Source organism: Lepisma saccharinum, chromosome 16 (genome assembly GCF_977018435.1).
Source record: "Lepisma saccharinum chromosome 16, izLepSacc3.1, whole genome shotgun sequence".
NCBI lineage: Eukaryota > Metazoa > Arthropoda > Insecta > Zygentoma > Lepismatidae > Lepisma > Lepisma saccharinum.
In genome coordinates, this window is record NC_139244.1 from 54,399,663 (window position 1) to 54,425,721 (window position 26,059).

The 26,059-nt window shown below is 37.4% G+C and overlaps 1 protein-coding gene across 1 annotated transcript in view; it reads left to right on the forward strand.

The window, feature by feature from the left end:
* Positions 1–26,059, forward strand: part of LOC146000483 (WD repeat-containing protein 3-like) — a 62,671-nt gene that overhangs the window by 27,471 nt on the left and 9,141 nt on the right. The window contains exons 7-13 of the mRNA XM_083138165.1: positions 2,898–3,039; positions 9,164–9,354; positions 10,475–10,670; positions 16,419–16,646; positions 17,848–18,117; positions 18,618–18,863; positions 24,390–24,577. Of these exons, the coding sequence (XP_082994291.1) occupies positions 2,898–3,039; positions 9,164–9,354; positions 10,475–10,670; positions 16,419–16,646; positions 17,848–18,117; positions 18,618–18,863; positions 24,390–24,577 (1,461 nt within the window). The remainder of the gene's footprint in view (positions 1–2,897; positions 3,040–9,163; positions 9,355–10,474; positions 10,671–16,418; positions 16,647–17,847; positions 18,118–18,617; positions 18,864–24,389; positions 24,578–26,059) is intronic.

Here is a 26,059-nt window from a genome sequence, read left to right on the forward strand (position 1 = left end):
GAAACCCACTTCAGTCACCTGGTTACAAACATAAATGGATCTTAGAAAACATTACTTAAACAGTATGCAATTTTATATCAGTACTTTATCAATGGCAGCAAAGATTTCATATCAGTCCATACCTAACATGTACAGTGAAACAGCAACTAAACATTCTTGAGGTGCATGTTTTTAAAGAACTTGAAATGTGAGAAAATTTAATAGTGTAGAAATAATTCTAGTATTTTTCTGTATTGCAACTAAGTAAATCTTGGTTCTGCTGTATTTTTGTATCATTTTAGTGACAAAGTGGTGAGAAAATGCTCTAATTGATTCCTCTTGGAATCATCTTAAACGAACATTCCCAAAGAGCAATTTTACATTTTGTGTGCAAAATATGTATGCCTATTTATTGATTATTATAATTTAGTTGATCAGTTAATCCCCTGTGCTACTATTACTACCACCATCAATAATGATAACAATGAAGAAAATTGATGAGGTATACAGGGTGTCACAAAACTCTTTCAATAACGTTTGGGTGCTTGTAGATATCATCAAAACAAGTAACTTTCCCTATAAAGTTTACCTCGAAAGTACTTAATTTCTGCGCTATAAGCACTTAAAATATATCCTGTACGTATGCAACACGGCAAATGCTTGCTCTGACATTACTACCAGGGGCACGTGGCAGGGTTGCCACTAGAGTTCCTCGTTAAGAGAGACAACTTGAAAACAACAACTTGGGAGTCTTGCCTGAGCAAAATCCAAAACATTAATGATACTTGCTATGTTGTAAGAAGCATTGACAGTATTTATAAACTGACCAAGACAAATAATGGGCAGACTGAAATTCAAGATTACTCATTCTAAAATATCTCCATAATTGATTGATTGATTTGGTTTATTTCAATTCGCTTTTCTACCATCTTTGGCTAATCGCGAAGATGAGAATGGTATGATGAAATAACAAATGACACCAATGTCTAGGCCAGGATTTAAGCTCGAGACACCTTGGCGCTGTAGCGAGCTGTGCTATCCACATCACCACAGAGTGTTTTGTGTATCGTGCAATATCAACAATTGCAAGGGACACGTGAGATAGGGGAAATCCACGAAAGGACAAATGTAAGCATGATGTGTTTGCTGCCTCATTTCGAACACCCAGACTGTAATGTTATTAGAATTTATTCATTAGAAAATTATTCCTATCTGTGCTAGTGTTATTGCTAATCATGTTCGTCTCATAAGGAAATAATTGCAAGGCTCTTTTAATTTAATGATTGATTGATTTGCTTTATTTTACTTCGCTTTTTTGTGCCACTTTTGGTTAATTTGCGAAGATGGGGATCATCATCATATCATCCTCATCTGTGCGATTAGCCAAAGGTGGCAGAAAAGCAAATTAAAATAAACCAAGTCAATCAATCAATTATGGAGATATTTTAGAATGAGTAATCTTGAATTTCAGTCTGCCCATTATTTGTCTTGGTCAGTTTATAAATTCTGTCAAATCTTCTTACAACATAGCAAGTATCATTAATGTTTTGGATTTTGCTCAGGCAAGACTCCCAAGTTGTTGTTTTCAAGTCGTCTCTCTTAACGAGGAACTCTAGTGGCAACCCTGCCACGTGCCCCTGGTAGTTATGTCAGAGCAAGCATTTGCTGTGTTGGGTTGCATACGTACAGGATATATTTTAAGCGCTTATAGCGCAGACATTAAGTGCTTTCGAGGTAAACATTATAGGGAAAAGTTACTTGTTTCTATGATATCTACTAGCACCCAAGCGTTATTGAAAGAGTTTTGCGACACCCTGTATATTGAAAGTCTGGAGGAGACTGACTTGTCCACTATGAAGTAATGACAACTTTCTCTAATGATATTAATCAAAATTGTTATTATCAAAATGTAAGAAGAATTAGTTCAAAAATAGACACAATTTTAAGTAATATTGATCTAGAAAATTTTGAATTAGTATCAATAGCTGAAACGTGGTATAAGCTAGGCTGGAATTACTTCACTCATCTTGATCCAACACACATGATGGTCAGAAAAGCCCATGAGTTAAATTTTACCAATAAAAAATGTGGAGGTGGCTGTATTTTACATGTGAAAAAAGCATTTCTTGTACAATTGAAGTTCCGCTTTCCTTTCTTTCTCTTTATTTCTTCTTCCACTTTCCCCTCTTTCTCTTTATTGAAGTACAGGGCCTCCCCCATGGCGCAGTGGTAGCATCTTTGCCTTGTAATCAAGGGGTCCCGGGTTCGATACCCGGTAAAGGCACAAGTGGTTCGGATCCCACTCTAAACTGTAGGTCCAGTCCCGATTAGCCTTACTGTGCATAAAGTGGACTTAAAACAGCAACTCAACCTCTTTATTGAAGTACCTTTTCCAAACCTTGATGTTATCTGGATAAAGTTGTTGACTTTGAACTCTGAACAAATTTTATTTGGTCCTCATTGTTACCCCCCCCCCCCCGATATTTTAAAAATGATACATTTATTAAATATCTCGATTGAGTCTAAATAGAAATTTTAATGAAGTATGCCAAAGTTATTTTAATGTGTGATTTTAATGTAGATGGTATTTACTGGAGCACAGGCTACATTATTTGTACTTATTGTTATTTTAAAAAGAAAGAAGTAACTCTTTTTCATCTTCTTCCTCTTCTACTACTATTTTTCTTTTTACTACAGCTAGCAGAATCTCAACTAATGTGATTGTTATGTTCTGAACATCTGGATGTATATATATACCACCCGACCCACAGCCGAATCTAGTCCAAGCAAACACAAAGTACACATATGCGGCTTCCACACTTAAGCAATGTGTTGTGAACTGATTGTAGAAATATTCGATGCTGGTGCTGCACTGATTATTATTATTCAGACTAGTTAATGAAAGTTAATTCTTACAGGTCTGGTGCCCAAGAGGACCAGCAACCTGCCACTGAGGATGTACCCGCAAGTCTCCAGGATGAAGTTAGAAGGTTGTCAGACCTGAAAGCCGGAGGATTTTTGAGATCTATGACTCTGATTCAAGGGAAGGGAGAACTGAGGGTAAGGGTATTTGCCTCTTTTGGGGTATTAATGTTATAAACTAGAGATAAGGGTAAAATTCTATTTTACAATGATAAGTATTTGATAATGAAAGTACTTGGTGCAGTAGATGGGGAACAGGGCCCCTAATTGATGAAGGAAGTGGTGGGTTTTTTTTGGCAATGAAGACAATGCCAGACATTTTAGTTGTCCATTTACCTTCAGAGGGAACCAGAAATTATTGTTTTCTTTTAAATTATTTCACACTTTTTTTTAGCTTGTTGGTAGATAATGGAAACAACTTGTGCAGAAACAGCAGTAAATTGGTAAGGTTCTTCAATTATGTGTATGGATAGTTTGAATAAATTTAATTATGTAAGGAAATTATTTTGAAACACCTATTCATAAGTGCAGTGTACTAAATCAAAAAAAAAATATTTGCTAATAACATTTAAGAAGTCTGACCAACAAGGTGTCGCTTAACCCCCTTTTCCCATTTAAAATTTTTGAAGTGTATCCAGGCAAGAGAGGAGGTATTCTGGGCACAACAAGAACTTTTAAGTATTTTAATACTCTGATATAATTCTTGAATATTTTGAAGCAAAACTCTGATATTTTGATGATTATAATTGAAGTGTAACATTCACACACTAATATAAATCAATATTTTCAACAACTTTTGATTGTTAACAATTTTCAAGCATCTGCATCGGTATTGATGACAATCGATAAGTTATGGGTATCGGTTAGAAGTGGTGTCAGCCAGGCTCTAAATTAAAGTAAGTTCAGATATTACAGAATACAGTCAACTCTTGATTCTACGACCCCGGATATAACAACCCTCTCAAAGAAACAACCCTTTTCCTTTTCCTGGGAACCTTGAAAAATTTGGAAAAAATTGAAAAATTGAAGGAAATCGGCCGAAAAATACTTTTTTGCACTTGTTTTATTTGCACTCATTCCCTTCACAAGCGCTCTACCACTCGCAAGTGGGTCTGATCTGAAAATAGACACCACCACACCACGCTTGAGTGATATCCAATAGCACTTGACCTCTACCCTCCCCTCCCCCAGGTTCGTCAATGTTACCCCACCCCCGATGGCCCCTACCCAATGTGCTAGTCTTGTTTTGCCATTGTGATTTCGCTTGCGAGAAGAGAAGATCGAATGTGCTTGGATGTTATTTTAAATCGACCTTTACTTGTTTCCTTGTCCTAAGAGCTGCTGACAACTTGCAAGGGAGGGAGAGCAGCCTGAAATGACTGCTGGACTTGCAGTCTTTGTCATTGTGTATGGCAGGTCAAGCTCTTTCATCGATAAATATACCACCATGAGAAATGAGAGATAAGATCGCAGGAATGTTCCAAAATACAGATGCGTGGCACTTGGAAGTCTGGCCCATCTGTCCAGCTCTGACTTAGAGTTCAGCAGATTCCCTTGAGTGAGCAACTCTTGGCCTTGTAGCCGACAACTTCTGGTAGCCGTTTTCATTCAAAGCGTGTTCTTTGTTCCCTGTAACACTTCATAAAAAATCGAAACTGTTGGAGATATTGAAAGCCACATAGGCCAACTAAAGATCGTCAGCCCGCTGTTGCTCGAACTTCCAGCCGGTCACCTTGTTTTTATGCTGCAGCTGGAGCCAGTGTTTTGTCTAGCATCTGCAAAGCTGTCACTTGCTGATAACAGCAATGACTTATCCAGCGTGAAGGCAAAAGTCATTGTTTTGAATCTCTGAAAGCTGTTTTGATTTGAAAATAACGATATTCGATCTCCAGAAAGAAAAACAAGAGTTAAAACAACTTCATGTTCTGCGCCTTCTGATAAACAAAACTGTACACTTTATTTTGCGTCTGACACAAGAATAAACTTCCTGAACACTCAGAGGAGTGCTGGAAGGAAATGCACACAATATAATCACAGCTTTTCTTCAGAAAACCATTCATGTGTGTGTGTGTGTGTATGAGGGGGGGGGAGTATACAATATGTATAAGCTGAGGCCGATTAAAAAAAAGGTTTGAACAGTGGCGTCTCGTCCCTTGGGGCTTCCGGGTGTTAGCCCCTAAAGAAAAACGGACGTATTCACGTAATTATCAATCACCATAACGCATAACTATCACACAGTCTTTTAAAAGGCGATTTTTACCCACGCAAATTCATCGTCTGTTTCAATGGATACGACAGCGCTCCTAGCGGCATTGATGTCAATTATCGCTTTCCGGGGCACGTCGCAAAGGAAGGCGTGGCCTACACCCACCTACCTAATCTGTGCCCACCTACGCTACAGTGAAGGTCACATGCTAGCAGAGAGAGGAGGGGAGAGTGCAATGGATTTGAGTGCTGATTCGGGGCTACTTCCGTTGCATCGCGTTCCATCTTGCATGTTGTTCTGTAGTGTTTTGGTGGCTTTCATTCGCTATGATTGAGTGAGTTTGGCAGGATTGATGTTCGAACACAAATTGATGAAGGACATAGGCTGTCAATTACAAGACACAATGAATTTGCCCGGAAAAATAGGCATATATTAAATAGAATTATCGATTGCTTAAAATTCTGTCGTCGACATGAACTTGCTCTACAAGGACATAATGAAAGAGAACAATCTTCAAACAGAGGCATCTTCCCAGATTTATTATCCCTTCATAGAAGAGGGAAAACTAAAGAGGGAACTTCGTGTTCTTAATTGTAGTGAAGAGTTGAAAAACATAAACGCTGTCAGTAAATTGCATTCATTTTTTATTTAAAATTATTTAGAGGATACCTTTTCAGAAAAAGTAAAAATGACAAACATAGTTTTAATAACTCCAGTGGCAACAACTGAATCTGAACGATGTTTCAGCACATTGAAGCGTATTAAAACCTGCTTAAAAAATTGCAATGGGACAAGACAGACCAAATGCCTTGGCACTTGCTTACAATAGAGATAGAATACATTTCAAACATAGAGGGCTTCAACAAAAAAGTAATAACAAAATTTGCTGAGCAGAAGAACAGGAGTCAACATTCGTAGAAAGGTATGTTTCATAACAATACCTGTTTCTTTTGTAATCATGTGAATTGTCATTATATTTTAAATTCTTTAAAAAAATAAGTCCAGTTTTGTAGTTTAGAAGAAGATAAATACCCATTTTTTTTTTGTAATTCATGTAATTTGTCATTACATTTTAAAATCTTTCAAAAAAGTAAGTCGAGTTTTGTAGTCTAGAAGAAAAAAATACCTATTTTTTGTAATTCATGTGAATTGTCATTATATTTTAAATTCTTTAAAAAATAAGCCCTGGCCAAATTTGAGGCCACGAGATGCCACTGGGTTTGGAGGAAAACTTTTGGAGGAGCGGGTGCTTGACCGAGAATACTACTAAATCCAACATTCGTCGATTAACGTGAGCGTAAATAACGATTTCACATTTTTATATCTGAAAATGCGTAGGTTTCATAAAGCTTGTTTTGAGTTCATTTTATGCTTTTCGGCTATTCGGGACTAAATATTCAGTTTCACTTTAGTGAAATCTAATTCCAAACAGTGTTGCCACATGAAGGGAAATTTCCCTTTTTGAAGGGAAATTTGGAGCTAATTATAAGTGAAAAGGGAAAAGGGAAATTTGATGAAAAATAGCGAATATTCAGGGAAATTTTAAGACAGTCTCAACATTAGTTATATTAAACATTATAAGGGATTCCAGTTTTGAAAATGAAAACTTTTTTCTTTTATTTTGTCGTATACTTTGTTCTGAGAGGAAGGGTGGAATTTGGGTTGGTCCACATCTGGGTACCGTTTGGGGCTGGAGGTTATTGACCATTCACCCTTATCTCCCGGCTTTGGGAGTGGGAGTCTGAGGGTATTGTTTATGTAAAGCTTTCCGCGGTTCACTGAATTTTGCCTCCAACACTGCACGTGCAAACCATAAAGTTCTCTTTGTCGCAAACTATATATACTTCAGTCTTCATTGGACACTGGGTTATTCGTTTGGTTTGGTTTAAGTTGCTGTTTTAAGTCCACTTTATGCACAGTAAGGCTAATCGGGACTGTACCTACAGTTTAAAGTGGGATCCGACCACTTGTGCCTCCACCAGGTATCGAATCCAGGACCCCTTGATTACAAGGCAATGACGCTACCACTGCGCCATGGGAGAGGCCCAATGGGTTATTCGTGTGCGAGTGTTTTGTGGAAGGCTGTGCCCGTCTTGGACGATGGAAGAACAATGGAAGAAAAGGAAACGATCTGCAACTCCAGAATATATTAGAAAACGTTGTGGAAAATTATGGGAAGATGAAAAAAACACCGCGGAAACAAGTTAAAAAATCATGCGGAGTGTCAAGAAATAACCTACAATACCTCTCAGACTCAATGGATTAAATTTTAATAAAAAACTTTCTGTGTTTTAGAAGTTTGCACCTAATATGTGAAATTTACCAGAATGGAACATTTACTCAGGTATGTACTATTTTTTTTTTGTTTACTCAGGAATAACCCCCATACACATGCGTCGAATTTAAAAATTTTGATGGGAAGGCAAAAATGTGATTTTCCACACAAACTCTTCATACTTAAAGGAAGTGACGTTATATCTACGCCTTACTAGAACAGCATTTTGTGTAGAATATTTTTAATTTTCTTCTGATGGTGTGATGATGACAAGGGGCATTGGCCTCCCTAAATCCAATCTCTGTTTGTGTGTTTGGCTTTTTACTTTAAAAAATATTACTTAAAGTGGCTAACTTTAACGTAGTTTTAGCTTTGATCCCAAAACGAAAGAATTGACTTGGTTTAGCAATAAGATCTAAATCTTCCAAAAAAAAGACATTTAAAGTTAATGATTTATTGATTTTATTGTTTATTGGTTTGGTTTATTTAATTCACTTTTCTGCCACTTTTGGCTAATTGCAAAGATGGGGATGAGTGATGATATGATGAAATTTATGAATGGACACTCACAAACAGCCATGCCCTTGCCGAGATTCGAACCGGTACCACTGGCGTCGTAGCATTTAAAAGTTAAATTGTTTAACATTTTATATATACATACGAACATGGGTCAATATTTATTAATATTAATAATAATTATTTAGATTAAGGGAAAAAATGGGTGAAAAAGGGAAATTTTACCCCTTGCAAAGGGAAATTGTGCTTACAGATTGTGGCAACACTGATTCCAAACCCAAATGATTATCTAATGCGACGCTGTTTAATGTGTCCTAGAATACCCATTGGGTGCAAACAGATCGCAAGTTGCATGTTTCCTTTTTCAGGCTGTATTACAATGCAAATCGAGGAAGAGTTTGGACTGCTCACTGGAATGGGGGAGGAGGATGAATATGAAGTTGGTTGAAGCAAAGAAAACGTGACTTTTTTTACAATGTATTTTACACAGCCGAACCAGAACGAAATTTACAGCCCCAATTTTTTTTTTTTTTACTCTGGTGCCCAGAAAGGTTGTGTTGTGTCTCCCGAGACATCTTATCTTTACCAGTTAATTTTGTAACAGACAATGCTAAATGCTCTAGTAGACCCGTATTAAATCCAACATTCATTCTGCCCGATTATCTCCCAACTTTTGCTGGTTCCAGTGTGACAGTTGTCAAGATTACTCGAGTTTCACTTGCAATAAGCGAGAGATTGTTTTCCTTTCCGTAGATCACAGTTCAAACAGGTTTCCCATGAACTAGAATTGTAAGAATTTCGTTGAAGAGCAACGACTGTGCACAATTAAAAGAAAATAGCGTTATTTTAAATCCTTTTCTGTGAAAACGTTTTCATGTTCTATTTAACTTCTCACAATGGGCAGCCTGTGCATAACAGGTTGTATAACTACCAGGATAAATGGTTACACTCTCCGAGGAATCTTTGTGTCTGTTTGAGCTCCATTTAAGCTGAAAATTGGTGCAAATTCCAATAACGACCCCTTCAAAATAACGACCCTTTTCCCGGGATCTGTGAAAGGTCGTATCGAGAGTTGACTGTAGTTTAAACTTTATTTAAAACTACTTGAAAATGCCATCAAATTTGTTTAGGCAAGACTAGTTTTACTTTTCTTATTCCTCATAGTTTACTTGACTGTACAGTGTACAATTTTTAATTTATATATGATGATAAAATGCAGTGCAATGATCCATTGTTTAACTAAAGCACATTTAATTTTCTCACAGGTATGTGTGGTTCTGAAAACTAATTCCATAGAATTGCACACCGTGCAGATGAGTATAAAAGGTGCAGAGGCCCAATGTGTGCGCCAAATTTGCCAGCAAGGCCACCGCTCTGAAGTTAGAACAGTTACATTCAGCTCTGACAACTTGGCTATCCTTTCAGGAAGCTCGGAATCTGTCAAGATGTGGAACAGGTAATGCAAGTAGATAGGTACTTAGTTAACTCTCTAGTGAGGTATATTTTGTTTTTGACGGAAACACGAAATGTGAAATAATGTGCTGTAATGTTCATTTTTGTGTTTCTGAAAGATGTGAGATAAGTTTTCCTAGCATGTTTTGTCACGAAATCAAGTGCTAAATGAAAAAGAAACCCTTAAACATGAAATGTAGATTTTATTTACCGAAAAAACATTTTGTGAAGTCTGAATTATCCTGTGAGTTATACAATACCACAGGAAATTTAATATTTCAGCCATAAAAACTTAAGAGGAACAAAACTTATACTCTGATAGTTACCTAAATGTGCAATTAGAAAGGAAATGTTTATTTTGTACATTAAGTACAGATTTTAAATTACATTTAGGATTATATCATCACTTTACCACTGAAGTGGCACTCTATATGTTGCTTTTGATTCCAATATCTTTTATTTATCATAAATATGTGGTCCTAGACATGCGACAGATTAATCTAATATGTGTTGTGGTGAATAAAAGATCAAAAATCACTACAAAATCTGAGCACATTTCCAGATCAGAATTAATGCATACTATGATATTTCGGTTAAAATGTTTAAGAATACAAAATTTGACTTAAAAAGTTACACTTGCATTTCTGACCATCAGTTTCGTGAAATTCAAGCAGGGAGTCCTTAGATTCTCCAGTTTAATGCTTCCCACTTACAGTACAGGGTGTGCTGATGGAGACTGACACATATGAAATTGTTCCCATCATTCACTACACAAAGTAAGATGCTCATTATGGGTTGTATGAATGGAGCTGAAGAAAATGAAAGCCATGTGGTGGTGATGAATTTGTTGTTGTGCAAGTACAGTGCAACTTTTGTCAACTGTCTGGAAATGATACTTCATCATAAAACACCATCAAGGCATGGAAGAAACAGTTGCAAGTTAAGTGCGTTGGAAGCTCACAGATGCACCAAACCCTGAATTTGGCAATCGGATATGAAATCAGCACAAAAAGTACTATGAGAATCAGATCAATTTAACATTAAAAAAGTAATGTTGTAATTGTAAGTTTAATTTTCATTTAGTTTGTGTGTAGTATTAATTTTTTGCATTCTGTGTATTGCAGACCGACATTGTCGTGCCTAAGAACAGTGGAAACGGGGTATGTTTTGTCAGCTGTTTTTGTACCTGGGGACCGACATGCCATAGTTGGTTTAAATAATGGCATACTCCTAGTCATAGACATAGCAACTGGTGATAAACTCGAAGAAATACAGGCACATTCTAAGGAAGTATGGGCTCTTTGTTTGTTACCAGATCAGGTAAGATGCTTCTTTCTCTAGAAGTAATGTTACCGTATGATATTACACTGAAGTCAGGAGAATCATAAATCCATTCCCTGTGTGAATATTTATTTTAGTGTTTTGTGTAAGTCTTTTATAATGGTCATTAGTTGTCTGACTACCACGTAATACATTTTAATTACACTCCTCACAAAAAGTTTGGAATATTGTTTCATAAGGCAATACGCGATATGCAAGATCTTAGAATTCAACAACACTTGGTATCTGTCTGCTACACGTTCTTGTGTTTTTGCTGACATATCGTCCCGGTGGAGGCACATAGAGTTTCGGTTCCCACTTTAAACTTCAAGTTCGGTCCCAATTAGCCTTACTGTGCATAAAGTAGACTTAAAAACACCAAATCAATAAATCAATCAAAACCTATTTCCTAATATAGCAAATATTCCAAATGTTCATGCTTAGTATAACAATATTCCAACTTTTTTTTAAGGAGTGTATATTTGTATGATAAGTATATTGCAATTTTTAACTATACATAGCACAAGTAAAAGTACCGTATTTACGTGTGTATAATGCGCACCCTGGTTTTTTATGGGTAAAAGTTACAAAATATTATATCTCATATATAATGCGCAGTACAATCCAGTTTCAAGAAATGGCTCTCTTAGTTATAGGTCATAAAGCTGTTGCTATGCTGATCAAGAGTGAATAACATCATACCTATTCAATGAGTCACCTGTTGCTATGTGGACCAAGAGGAGAATATCCTCTTGTGTAAACAATAAGTCATCAACCCATGCTACCTCCCTCTCTCCCTCCACTGTGTTTCGCATCCCAAAGCTTTCACTCTATAACCACCTTATTTATTCTGTAATAGTAGAAAGTGAGATCAAAATTATCTTATGGATTTGCAGTGCTCAGGATGTTATTTTCTATTATTTCTCGCCCAACAAATACTGCTGATACATATGCATTCCATATGACGGAAGGTGCATGCTCGAATTTTGCCAGAGTTGCACTAATTTTCTTGGTGTCGCAGAACATTACATTACAAAGTGAAAATTTGTGTGGAATGGCCTTCAAACTTTTATACGTGGTTTTGCTCATTCCATCTTTACTTTTTCTAAAAGAACTTCAAAATATATACTTTTTCCGTGACTGATGTAACATTTATACAAGGCACATTCAGGACCTTCAAAGTAGCAATTAGCAGCAAAAGATTTATTCCATTAAGGAATTTACACACTCCATATATAATTATTTGGCCAGTAATATATTTTAATTATTTTCTTCTCCCTTATGTTTTCTTCTTCCTTACGTTTTCGTTCATCCAAAGCACCATAGAAATCAGAACGTTCCTTCATTTTGTGATTAACTTATTTCAACCACATTTCACATTGAATGGAATACTGTTGCCATATTCAGAAACTGCAGGATTTAAGCTTTACAACGATATATAACATGATAGGGTTCCGTAAACATGAAAAATCAATGCAAGTGTCCCAAAATCATGGAATGACCCTGTGTGGTTTCATGTTGGTTGTCTGAATTATTCCATGCATAATACGCACAACAGTTTTTGGGAGCAAAAATTTTGGAAAAAGGTGCTCATTATACATGAGTAAATACGGTACATAGCAGTTCTATGTATAGTTGAAAATTGTTTCATACTTTTGCCATTTTTCTGTTCACTTTGGTTTATCACAAGAGCTGTTAGGACTCAACTCACCTTCTCTTCCTTGAAATTTCTTGATTCATGTGATCTCTTCATCATATCATCACTCATCCCCCATCATTGCAATTAGACAAAAGTGCCAGAAAAACAAAGTAAAAATAAACCAAATCAACCAATGTTTTATTAGATTTGACATTTGAATTTTGTATAATAGTGTTGCAAGTACAGTTTTTAAATAAAATTTGGGAAATTTTGGAAAGCAGTGAAATGAAATTTTATGCACTGCCTTTATGAAATGTTCCCATTTTCTGCACAACAATTTTGAACAAGAAATACAGGAAAACCTCGTTAATACGATATTGGTTAATTATAAGTACCCTTTAATCCGAAGTTCTTCCCATTCTCCAGCCGATAAGATAGGATTTATAATGTATTTCAGTTCGGATAAATCGAAATACGGATAATTTTTAATACAAAGTTGTTTACAAGACCCTTACGCAAAACTGGTTTCGCTTAATTCGAAGTAGACACCTGCGTAAGTCGACAAGAGAAGATCGAACGTGGAGAGAGCTTAGATGTTATTTTAACTGGACCTTGACATGTTTCCTTGTCCTAAGAGCTGCTGACTACTCTAGGGAAGCAGCCTGAAATGCCCGCTGGACATTGACATTCTTTGTCAATGTGCATGGCAGGTCAAGCTCTTTCCCCGCTGAATGCGCCACCTTGGAAATATTCACCAGTGCCAGATGAGAAATGCGAGATAAGATCGCAGGAATGTTCCAAAACAAGACGCGTGGCACCTGGAAGTCTCACCCATCTGTCTAGCTCTGAGCTTGAGTTTCAACATTTTCCCTTGAGCGAGCAACTTTTGGCCTGGTAGCCGACAACTTCTGGTAACCACTTTCATTTTGAGAAAATGCTTTCTGATAATAGGTCAAAATGGATTTTATAAATTTTTACAAATAATTTTCTACATAACATTAGAAGCTAATGCAGAAATGGCATTGAAAATAGTTAGTCCAGTTCCCATATTCTATTATCCCAGCAAAACTCATGTCCTGTTGTTCTTCAATTTTTCAAAGAAAAAAATTGAACTTTGAATGAAAAATATTTGAAATTGTCGTATTTTGATTCTTAATTTTAGAGTTTGAAGAGGGTTTCATACATATGTTCCTTAATAAGGTTTTGGAATAACTTTGAACAAGGTTTCAAATAAAGGAAACCGCAAGTCTCTACCATTTTTTGGTTTTTGATTTATAGTGGTTTGAATATTACATTATTTTCCTTGCATAATTTTTTTTATAAAATAGTGTCATGAGCTTGTAGCACTGAAACAAATCAACAGAAAAGAAAAATATTTTATTTTTGGACATGTCATGTGGTCCTTAACATATATTGTTGTTCAGCTGATTTTGAAATTCGAAGGTGACAAATTTATTGCTCTCCTGTATGATTTGAGATGAAATGGCCCATCAGATTCATGTACGTTAATTCAGACAATATTGTATTTCATTTCTGGTAGCCTTTTTCTTTTGAATTATAGGAAATTGCCTATCAAAATATGTTATGCATTACCTAACCTACTCTCTTGTACACTAACCTAACCAAAATGTTACATAACTCTGGATTCCATTGGCATCCCATTTTTAAATTTTGTACATCTATTGAGTAATAATGTTTGTATGACATAATTTTTGAAAAAATTTAAAATGCATGTTTTTGATAAAATTTCTACCGAAGTTTTATTTACACCATCCCTTAATTGTCTTTTTATCCTGTCATAAGCATGCTACAACTTGTGCAAAAGAGCCATTCAAGTTAGAGTATTTGCAACGCCGTCCAAATCACTTCTATAGGTGCCCTGATTGCTGAAATACTGCAATATGAAATTAACAAGATGTTGGAGAAAAATGTCATAATCGCACAGTTTGCAACACTGTAATTTTGGAAATATCTGCAACTTTGCATATTTTCCTACCTCAGGTGGCCCTTTGAATACGCCAAATTTCAAATGAATCAAAATATGCGAGGTTGAAAAGTGCCTCTTCATTGGTTGATTTCACGTGGAATGGCCCATGTAACAATATACAGGGTGTTCGAGAAGTCCCCGTACCCCTACTTGATCCTGCTGCAACCATGTTGAAAATTGGCATCCAGTTGCTTGGAAATTATTTTGTTTTTGTGCATAGCGTTCATGCTCTGAAGGTCACATGGAATGCTCGCTCAAATTCATATGTTAGTTGTTTCGCCATGGGTGATGTGAGTGGACATAGTTACAGGGCTGAGGAGCAGCTAGTAACGTGCTTGTGGATGCATGAACAATAACGCATGGGGCAAACTAAGTACTGTAAAGTAATGTTGATTGAGTTGGTGTTTTGAGTCCACTTTATGCACGGTAAGGCTAATCAGGACTGGAGCTACAGTTTAAAGTGGGATCCGAACCACTATGTGCCTCCACCGGGAATCGAACCCGGGACCCCTTGATTACAAGGCGACGACGCTACCACTGCGCCATTAGGGAGACCTATAAAGTAATGTAGAGTTCCCAAGAATGTTATAATGTAAATAAATAGATACCTATGTTATAATACATAGATATGCCACATGGAGCTGAGCCAATACCAATCCCTATACTCTCACCGATTCCAATACTTGTATAATTTCAGTTTAAAATAACAAAGGCTTCTTACCGATGCTAACTGATCACATCACATTCCTTAAGTGGCTTTAAATAACCCCCAAGTTATTCTCATGTAGCATTATAAAACTTTAAAATGTCTTGCAACATTATAAAAAAAAAATTGTTATGTGAACTTCTCTCTAGACCCAGAGGATTCAAAGAAAGAAGTTTTTGAAATGTTGCAAGAACATTAAAAGTGTTGTAGTTACATAAGAAAATCTTAGTCAATTTCATGTAAACGCTATTCATTCTTGTCATTTGGGTTGATTGATAGGAGGTGGAGAAAAGCTACTGTAATTAAAATAATGCTCATCTGGCAGGCTCTCTTTATTCCCTGCTCTGCCTTATTCTCTGTCACTTGCAATAAAAACAAGTCACTGCGGTATCGGCAGATACCATCGCATAAAAGACTTACACAGAAGGGAAGAACACAAGAAGAAATTGTTGAATCCCACAACCCTCCATTCCCACTTGAAGCTGATAAAACGAAAATAATTCCACATTCTTCATCCACCTGAAGAACTTTGCAATCATCTGGCCCGGAAACAGCCCAACATGATAGTAATGATGGTTTTAGAACGTCCACCTTTCTCAGAGTTGGAAATTATTTATTTAATTTTTTTCCACACAACCTTTACCAGGTAGTTACATGCCTTCGACAAGTTTTCGCAGCTTTCCTTTTACCCATGCCTTTGATCTAGTCAATCATCTGCTTCCTAGGAGAGAGGGGGGGGGTTGTTCAGCATTTCTCAGAAAATGTCACAAGGAAGGGTGAACGAACCTTTGAAAAGGAACAGGGTGTGACTCTTGACCAGGTTTCTAGTGGCTCAAAAAGCATTGGTATCAGTGGAAAAATTTCAACCGATACTTAACCAATACCGCTGGTATCTGTATCGGTTCAACCCTATTGTCATATATAATATGGACTGTGTAATACAGTGTGTCCCACTTAAAACTGGAAAATACATAATGATGTATACGTGTTTTATGTGGAACACTCTGAATAACCTAAGGGTAAGGTGACTTCTCGAACACACTGTAGAAGAGCTTTGTTATAAAATATGCAGATTTAGATTCATTAATGTAGTTATTGGATTATTTTTAAGTTTATTCCTGTGTGAAAAGTCCGGTTTTTCAGCAAATTAATAATGTTGCAGTATTTTGCATAATTCAGGCTGTGGAAATTGTTGTGTAAAGGTTCATGATTTAGAAATGTATTATTTTGCATCATTTTTAGATGCACCTCACATGTAAAACCTGCAAAAATGAACACTATCCTAGTTCTTGTTTCTGTCAAAAGTGAAATATGCATCTCCCTAAGCATAGGATATCCGACTAAAGTACAGTGATCCTCTTTTTTTTCTGGATTGCTTTAAGTTGTGTCTTAATTATGTTTCATGTTTTCTTCCAGAGGGGAATTATTTCTGGTAGTGGAGATGCAACCGTGAAGCTGTGGGATTTTGAATTAATTTCTGATCCTGAATCACCCTCAGATGCAAAAGTATTATCGTTGCTACATACCCGTTCCTTAAAAATGGAAGAAAGCATATTGGCTGTAAAAGTTAGTCCAAACAACAAGTTTTTAGCTGTCGCTCTGATTGATTCAACTGTTAAGATATTTTTCATTGATACCTTGAAGGTAAGTGTATTGTAAGCATGTGTATTTAAAATTTAAGACAATGTACTGCTTATGGAACAGAAAAAATATTTTGTGATTACTGTGTGAACACTGTAATGATATAATTTCTGTATAATATGCAGGATTACTCAGAATAATTGTCAGAGTTTCAATATTTTGTTCCTTTGGTATTAATAACCAAATCAATTAATGGAGACACACTCAAAGTTTTCTTTCATAATAGGCAGTGTCTTGTAGTTATGCATTTGTCATCTAAGAGGCAGGTTTTACAAGATTGCAGGTCATGGCTCTGATAAGATGTTTTTTGTGCTCTAGTTTCATCATAGTCAGTCACTTACCCTTCATCAATTTCATATCATTATTCATCCTGATCTTCATGATTAACCAAATATGATAGAAAAGGGAAGCAAAATAAACCAAATCAAATAATCAATCAAAAGAGATGGCAGAAACAGAAATGAGTGTTCGACCTGCATTGTTTCCAGGTCTAGATTGAAGATATTACGGAAAAGTGTGTTTCTCTTGGTAGGCTTGTCGAAAACTGTAAGTGGTAAGATGTGGTGTGTGTGTGTGTTGGGGAAGGGGGTGGGGTACTATATGTGAAGAAGATAAGATAGTTGATGTTTAGGGAAGATGGAGTTAATTGGAAAAGTTTTTGAGTGCCCAGGAGGTTTGATTGCACTCATAGCTTATATATGGCTTATATAGACCTTCAGCTATCTTTTCCATACTGAGGGGTGGATGATTGTTACTCAGAAGTAGTCGTTGAAAGGGATAACAATTGTTGCAAAATTTAGTATCTGTAACAGCTCAGCACTAATATAGTGGGTTTTTTTTGTTGGTTTTTTTAGTGAATGAATACATATTCGACTTGTTTCCTTGCCTTTTGGCACACGTAGGAGATGTTCCATATAGAAATTGAAACAAAATAATATGCAGCCTCAACTGGGACAAGAACTCAGGTCCCTGGCATATTAGACTATTAACTAAAAGGGGGGGTTAATTTTAAGTAGTGTTTACATTTACCACTCTGTTTTTTTCTCCCCAAGTCTTCACTGCTTTTATTTCAAATATCAGTTTTCTCAATATATCGGATAAGCTGTAGCCCCATCAGCCCCTATCCTTCTGTATATTCCAGTACATAGAGCAATGTGTATGTATCATTTCCCTGTTTTCTTACTTGCATCTTTTGTAATTTCAGTTCTTCCTATCCTTGTATGGCCATAAACTGCCTGTTCTCTGCTTGGACATATCATATGATTCAACGCTGATTGCGACTGGTAGTGCTGATAGAAATGTGAAAATTTGGGGATTGGATTTTGGAGATTGCCATAAATCTATGTTTGCACATGATGATAGTGTGACCAGTCTGCAGTTTGTTCCAAACACCCACCAGTTTTTCACGTGTGGAAAGGATGGGAAAGTGAAACAGTGGGATGCTGACACCTTCAAAAAGGTCATCACTTTACCGGTAGGTTCTCTTTACTAGTAACAAATGTAGTGCACTTTACTTTTTCTTTTAAATATTCATTATTTTTGTTGTGTATTGTGCTTTCATATTTTCCTGAAGTAATTTGTTTTTCATGTTGAGAATGCCATCAATATTATTCTCCCCAATACTTGAAATTTGTTATGCAGGGCTACTGTAAATGATAATCAGATTTCAAAACACTAATTTCCAAAGTATTACACATGCACTAACGAGTGATACGTAAAAAGTATCTGTGATAATCGGCAAGAGTATTGACATGAATATTGATATCCGCTCAGCCGATATTACATTTTCAATATAACCACCATTCTAGTGAAGTGACTTGAATCACCAAGTTTTAGTACAAATAAATCTGTAATTCATTCAAAATGAGTCAATCATTTGTAAACCACCCTGTAAACATATTTTGTATTAACTTTTTTTATTTTTCTTGTGAGTATTTACACTTTTTGAAAAATAAATTTGCATGCTTGTTCCAGGGTCATCATGGTGAAGCATGGAGTTTGGCTGTGAGTGCAAACGGTCAGTATGTGGTCAGTTCGGGTTCGGACAAAGTCCTGCGTGTGTGGGAGAGGAGTTCGGAGCCTCTGGTTCTGGAGGACCAGGAGGAGGAAGAGAGAGCCGAAGAAGACGAAAACTCTCTCGCAACAGGAGCACAAACCACTATCCCTGGCCTCCCTGGGCATGGCCTTCCTTCGAAGAAAACTGTTGGGAGTGAAAAATCGGTAATGCATTCATTCAGATTTTTAATCGAACGGCTCTGGAGTAAAACCTGATAGCCCACACACTATTCAAAATTGAGACAATATTAGGTATTGACATTTGTGAACAGTCTGTTGTTGCTCACACATTAATGAACAAAGACTTATTCAAGTATTCAATAGAGGTAATTGGTAAATACACACAGGAACATGTGGGTAAACCATAAGCCACAATGCAATGGACAAACTTCCACTTGCGTTCTGCTCAGCTTCAAACTTTTGCCGGTTATCAAGTTTTACTCCCGAACCCCTCAATTTATGATTCATTATTTTAATTGTGCATGATGAAGGATATGACAGAAATTCAGCTCCTATGCATACCAAAAGGGTAAATATCTTTATTAAATATTCAATACATTTGAGAGGCTTCCTCGATGGCATATTGGTAACATCATCGCATTGTAATCAAGTGGTCTTGGGTTTGATATCCGGTGGATGCACATTGCACAGTGGTTCAAATCCCACTTTGGACTGTAGGTCTAGTCCCAATTAGCCTATCTGTGCATAAATTGTACTTCTACAACAATTCAATTCCTCCAGTCATTGTGCATTACACTATGCCTCAGACACATAAGGGAGTGTGGGGGTAGGACCTCATACATTCTTGACCTCAGCCATAGTGGATGTGTTGTTATCAGCACCACACTCCAGACACCTTTTCCTTCTGGGTTTGTGTCCAGATATACCCTATTGAGTAGAGGCTAGGACACAAATTACAGACACACGTTATGCAGGGACATTGGAAAAATTCCCATAGGTCATCCACTCTTATGATCGAACTGTGATCTCCTGCATGTCAGTCAGAATTTTGGGTATAGATAATAATAAATTGGTGAAAATTGGCATAAAATGACAGGCCATTCATACGAGAGTTCCTCAGAAAGAGATGCTCCACAATTTTTTCTCGGAAACTATTTATTCAAAATGTATGAAAATCACTCACAGTATAAGTGAATATTTCCAACATCTATGGCCTTACACCTGCGTGAAGCAAGGGTATGCTTTCCTTCCCGGAACCAGCTGTTGTCCTGTTCACGTAGCCATGTTCTCAGTGCATGAATCATGCCCGCGTCATGCTCAAACCTTGCCCCAAGCAGGCCATCCTTCAGTGGCCCAAACATAAAAATCTGACAGCACCAGATCAGGACTATAGGGGGCTGGGTGGCAGTGCACAGTCCAACCAGTTTGGAGGCTTGTGCTCGGTTGTGAGACTTCGAGGAACCTATCTTGCACATACCTTCGAATACCCTAAAGTGCCAATAATTGCCATTGCACTACAATAACTGATGGAAAGCTGTGTGGCCAATTGCGGACTTGTGATGCACCGATCTGCACAAGTAATGTCATCGTCACCCTGCAACATTTTCTGGGCTGGTGGCTGTGGCAGGATGCCAAGACTGTGGCTGATCATGCAGCTCCATTTCTCCACTTCCTGAAGCGTTAAACCTCTGCATCCAGCATCCAACGGCACATGCTCCTATCAACCGCAGAACTTCCATACACATGACACAACGGTTTCTGAATGTTTCCCACACTTTCTTTCTCTGCCACTAAGAGTTCAATTGCAGCTCGTCGTTTGTAACGTGTGTCACTCACAGATGCCATTTTCATGGACTGCTACCATGGCGCTATCTGTCAGACGACCATGTACTTACACACATGTGGACATTAAACTTGACTGTTGCTACCCTTCCATTTGCACACTGCTCCCTACATTCTGTTATGAGAAATAGAATATGGGGCATTACTTTCTGAGCAACCCTCGTAGAAGTATTGCATCAGTAATATTATCAGGAAATTCACCAATTGATCTACACCATTAACAACATTAAGGGATTGAATTTAGAAGTGCGCTATTTACTTTTCAACCCCAACTTTTTGTTGATATGTTTTACTTTCCTATGTAATAATGAAAACATAAGAAATACAGTATTTGCACATGTATAATGCGCACCTTAGTTTTTGATGGGGAAAAGTTACTAACAATTATATCTCATATATAATGCACAGTACAATTTACCTAGTCATGCCATAAGTTCTGTCCCCCATTCCAATAGGTGTAAATAACACAAAATGTTGTAGTACACTAAATCCTTTATTGCCAAGTGTACATTAGGGACACAGGAACAAAACAAAACATAGTCTATTCAAAGTGGCCTCCTTTGGCCTGCACACACATCTTCAATCGTTGAGGCCACGCGTCAATCATGGCACGCACCACATCTTGTGGTATGGAAGCGGCTGCTTTCACTAAAACGGCCTTAAGCGACTCAATATTGCGGTGAGATTTCTGGCAGGCATTCTCCTCTAAGTAGTCCCAAACGCAGTAGTCCAGTGGGTTGAGATCCGGGCTTCCAGAGGGCCAATCCTCTGCAGCTATGAAGTTGGGAACATTGTTGGCCAACCACTGCTGGTTCATCTTCGCCCTGTGTGCTGGCCTGGAGTCTTGCTGGAATTCCCAATCTTCACCAGAAAAGAGAGTGTGATTCAATGGTTTAACTACCTTCTCCAAAACATCGTTCTGGTAATTTGCAGCCTTGGTCTTGACTCCCTGTTCGCAAAAGTGCAGCTGGGTGACACTGTCATATGAAATGCCCCACCAAACCATGACTGAAGCTTGGTGGTGGCCTCGTTGGACCCTAGGAAGTTTGTCAGCAGCTTTCCGAGAACTGTGGGAATAAATCCTGTCATTTAGCCGGTTGAATATTTCTTGTACGGTGAAAACTGTTTCATCGGTGAAAAGGATTTGCCTGTGTTTCCCGTCCGTGTACCGCTGGAGTAACCTCTTGGCTCTTGTGGTTCGTATCTTCTTCAGAGCAGGTGTCAGCAGTTGTCCTGTGGTTCTTCTGTACGCCCCAAGTTTAAGGTCCTGTTTGATGATGCGGGACATCGTCCTCTTCGGTATATCCTTCTCTCGTGCCATAAGTTTCTGTTTTCGAAGAGGATTTCAACGAATTAGAGCAGCTACAGTTTTCACAGCTGCTGGCGTCCGTGAAGTGCGCGGACGGCCACTTCTAGCTCTGTCATCGATAGAGGAAATGTCGTTGAACCGGTTGATGCACCAATGTCATATCAGAGCTAAAATTTTTTTTAGAGGAAACATATACATCCAAACTTTTTAGCAGAAAATATTTGAGCTTTGTTACTGATTTTCTCTCTGAGTTGTAGCTCTTTGAAAATGTTACTTTTTTATATTTTTTTTCAAAGTTTGGGCCCTTATATCTCTGGTGGAACACCTAACAAAAATTTCATATTTACAACATAGAGAGTACTCTGTAAAGAAAAATTTCAAGATTGATATTTCATGGATAACAAAATTGCAACAGGTGAATTTAAGCAAAACAAAACTTTACATTATTGGTTACAAGTAAATATTTACTTTTAATGAACTGCATGTTTACTTTCATTCACTCACTGCAACCATGTTTAAAGGATAGAATAGGTGCAAAATTCATTTTTAGGTGCAAATTAGGAGGAATAATGTACCATTGAATGGATCTATATGGTGACACACAAGATGCAAGACTCCTTATATGGAAGCACCCAACATTATTTTCTGTAGGTGTAGCACCTAAAGGTCCGGGCTCTACCAATTTCTAATTTCTGTGTAAAGTTATTAGTATTAAGTATGAGAATATACTTGCACTCGTCAATTTTTAATATATGTTTATAATTCGTGATGGGTGCAGTAAACATGGTTTAAAATTACTTCCGTGCAATTTTGTATGTTTGTTAATATGAATTGCTCTACAAAACTATCACTACATAGGCAGTCTGTAAAGATTTAGTGTATTTCAGTAAAAAAGGTAAATTGCACATTGAAACTTGCCAGGGGTTTCAACCCACATATTCACAATCTCAGCTGTTTGTACAGGTGATGTGATCAGCACCACTTTCTGGCTGCCTTTACTCTTCAGGGATATTTCCATCTGATATCACTCATGATGCCCTAGGAATCAAACCCACTTCTCCCAATTCACCACTTTTCACTCTCCTCTCATAATATAATTTAAAACTTCACATTCACGTCAACACAAAATTATCACCCTGAGATTTTGATATAGTCCTTTTTTGCATAAGGAAAAATTAATATAATCAAAAAACATAAGTTCACACCACGTGCTACATACAACAATACATCTAAAAAGTGGGAATGGATCGATGTGAAATCGTGATCGATACCAATAAAGTACTGTATAAAATTGACCAATCATGTATAAAATTATAAATGTGCCTTTAGCATAAATGTTTTGTTAATCTCCTTAATTAATGTAGGAGTGGATTGCTACATGCAAGGTGGTATGAAAACATTTTCGAGGCTAGTTCAGTAACAAGCTAACAGATTGCAGTACAAGACTTCATGCACAGTCACAGGGTGCACCGACCTTCATGAGTCAGTGTGCCAAGAGATATCCTGTGTACATCGTAAGTTGTGCAACTGGTGCTTTTCTGACCACGTCTACGATTTCATCATGAACAGCAAGTTAGAACAGAGCAAACATGAAATTCTGCATGAAACTGGGCAAATCTCCAACGGAGATGCTTGACATTATGACAGCAAGTTTACGGCAATGCTGCAATGAGTCCTTCAAGGTGTTTTGAGTGGCATGCACACTTGAAATGCAGAAGAACATCATTGGAGGACGACGAGAGATCAGGAAGACCTTCAACGACAATGTTGAAGCCATTCAGCAAGTTGTGCATGAGGATCGTCTGAGAACAATCCACAACATTGCTGCCATTGTTCGTGTGTGTCATACGGAATCGATTTGGCTCCTGCGAACTTCGCCCTCTTCCTGTAGATGAAGATCCAGCTCAAATATTACCGTTTTGAATCCATTGCGAAGATCCAGCTCGAATCGCGGAAGGTGCTTGAAATGCTTGAAAAAGACTTCCCAAGACACATTCCAGAAGTGGCAGGAACACTGGAAGCACTGTATCGCTGTGCAAAAGGACTATTTTGAAGGTTATACTATGTAAACCTAGTTAACTAAAGTACTTTTTTGTAAACTGAGATAGTCTCAAAACTTTTTGTTACCACCTTGTATTTGCCTTTGAGAAAGTAATTGCATATTTAGAAATTTTCTTTCGTATAATTTCCGGGACAAATAAATTATAGGCTACTTAAGAATATATTAGATCAGTAAAAGTTTTGGAAATTTTAATGATATGTCTGTATTGTCCAATACTGGCAGAGTATTGGTGTAAACAGTCAAGGTTTAACACGTTGACTGACACAATAAAATAAATTACTATTAACGTAACATGTATGTTATAGCATGGTAGTGCAAGTTGCCTGTGCACTACGAGGTGTAAAGAGACATGCGAGTTAAATATGCTTCATGAGTTAAATACAACTCACGTGGCAGTTAACATGTTAAAAATGGAGGAAATAGATTAAAAAACAGGGAAGAAAGGTATGAAGTCAGATGGGCGTTGAAAAAACGTTGTTCCTGGAAACATGTAATAATTACTGTGCTTGTATTTTAGGCTGAGCTGCTTCTGGAAGCATTAGAGGAATGTTGCAAGTACAAGGAGCAACTAGATGAATACAAATTGCTAATACAGCAGTCGGACAAAAATATTGTACCACCAACAGTACCACTATTGATGACCGCCTACCAGACCAAAACAATAGAAGAATTTTTGGTGGTTGTTCTTAACAAGATACGATCAAGGTTTGTTGATATTCTACGTCTCTAGTCTTTCATCCTGTTCATTACTTATCTTTTGTTTCTTTATGCACATACTTTCTTATTTGTCCAGTGCTACTGAGAACATACAGGGTTTCTGAGAATGAATGTTTGGGTTTTGTGAGATTATTGTGAAAGATATGTTAACACGGTGTACCTTGAAATTTTTCTTTTTTAGATTCAGCAACTCTATCATTGTTTGTAGGCAGCACCATGAAGTGGAGAATGAGAAAGCTAAGCAGAACAATTGCATTATACACTATCATGAAGGTAGTTGCAGTGTAAATTGGTGCATTAATTTTGTTTTCTAAGGAGGTTGATTGGAAGAAAGGAACCCATCCTACAAGACCTTAACCCATTCGACTTCTTCCTGTCAGGTTATGTCAAGATCATGGTTTGCAGTGAAAAAGAAAATCGAAATGTAGACCCTGTAAAAAGCAAGGATCAGAGCAATAATTTAAAGTGTTATTTTGAACGTTCTTGCTTAAGCATGGACTGAAATTGGGTTTCATTGTGATATGTGCTGTGCTGTCATTGGTGGGCACATTGAAAACTATTGGCGTATGAATGTTGTCCAGAATGGTTTCAGTCAATGCCGAATTTGTTCTAGTTTCTAAATCCTCTATGTTTGAGTTGATAAACCTAACGAAACAGCTTAGAATGTATATTTCCTAATAACCTCACCAAACCCCATAATTTCTTCTCGGGAACCCTGTATTTTAAAGCTTATGACAATAAAATGGAAGTTCCTTTGCATATCAGTCTTGAAATGTGTGTTTAGTGAGTTACAGCTATAGGGGGATACACTTTTAGTAAGATAGAAGTGTGACAAACAGAAGGAGAGCATAGTAGGAATGAAACGTTATGATAGTGATAGATAATACTAGGTCAATATGACTGGGACTGATTTTTTTTTTACCAAATCCTTTATTGTCAAATACTTATTTGCACTTGTCACCCTTCCAAGTACTCCCCTCCAGAGTCCATACATTTTTTCCAACGTTCTGGAAGCATCTTAATGCCCTTTCATAAAAGTTTTTCAGTTGCCTGCATATCCACTCCCGAACACTGCAGATGACGGCATCATTATCTGCAAACCGCATGCCTTCCAAGTCGGATTTAAACCTTCCAAACAGGTAGAAATCACTTAGGGCAAAATCGGGGCTGTGTGGCAGAATGTCCCATTTAAATTTTATGAGGGTTGCCGTAGTTTGCATTGTCTTGAAGGAAGTCTACCCGCTTTCCACCTCTCTTCCGCTTGGATCGGATTTTTTCCTTCACTTCTGTTGTCAGGAGTTCTGAGTAATAAGCTGCAGTGACTGTTCTGGAATCTGTAAGAAAGTCTACATGGATATTACCCTGCCAGTCCCAAAAAAACATTGCCATCACTTTTCCTACTGAACGGGTCCTCCGTGCTTTCTTGGGTCTGGGAGAACCTTTGTGATGACTGCTGCAACTCGGGAATAA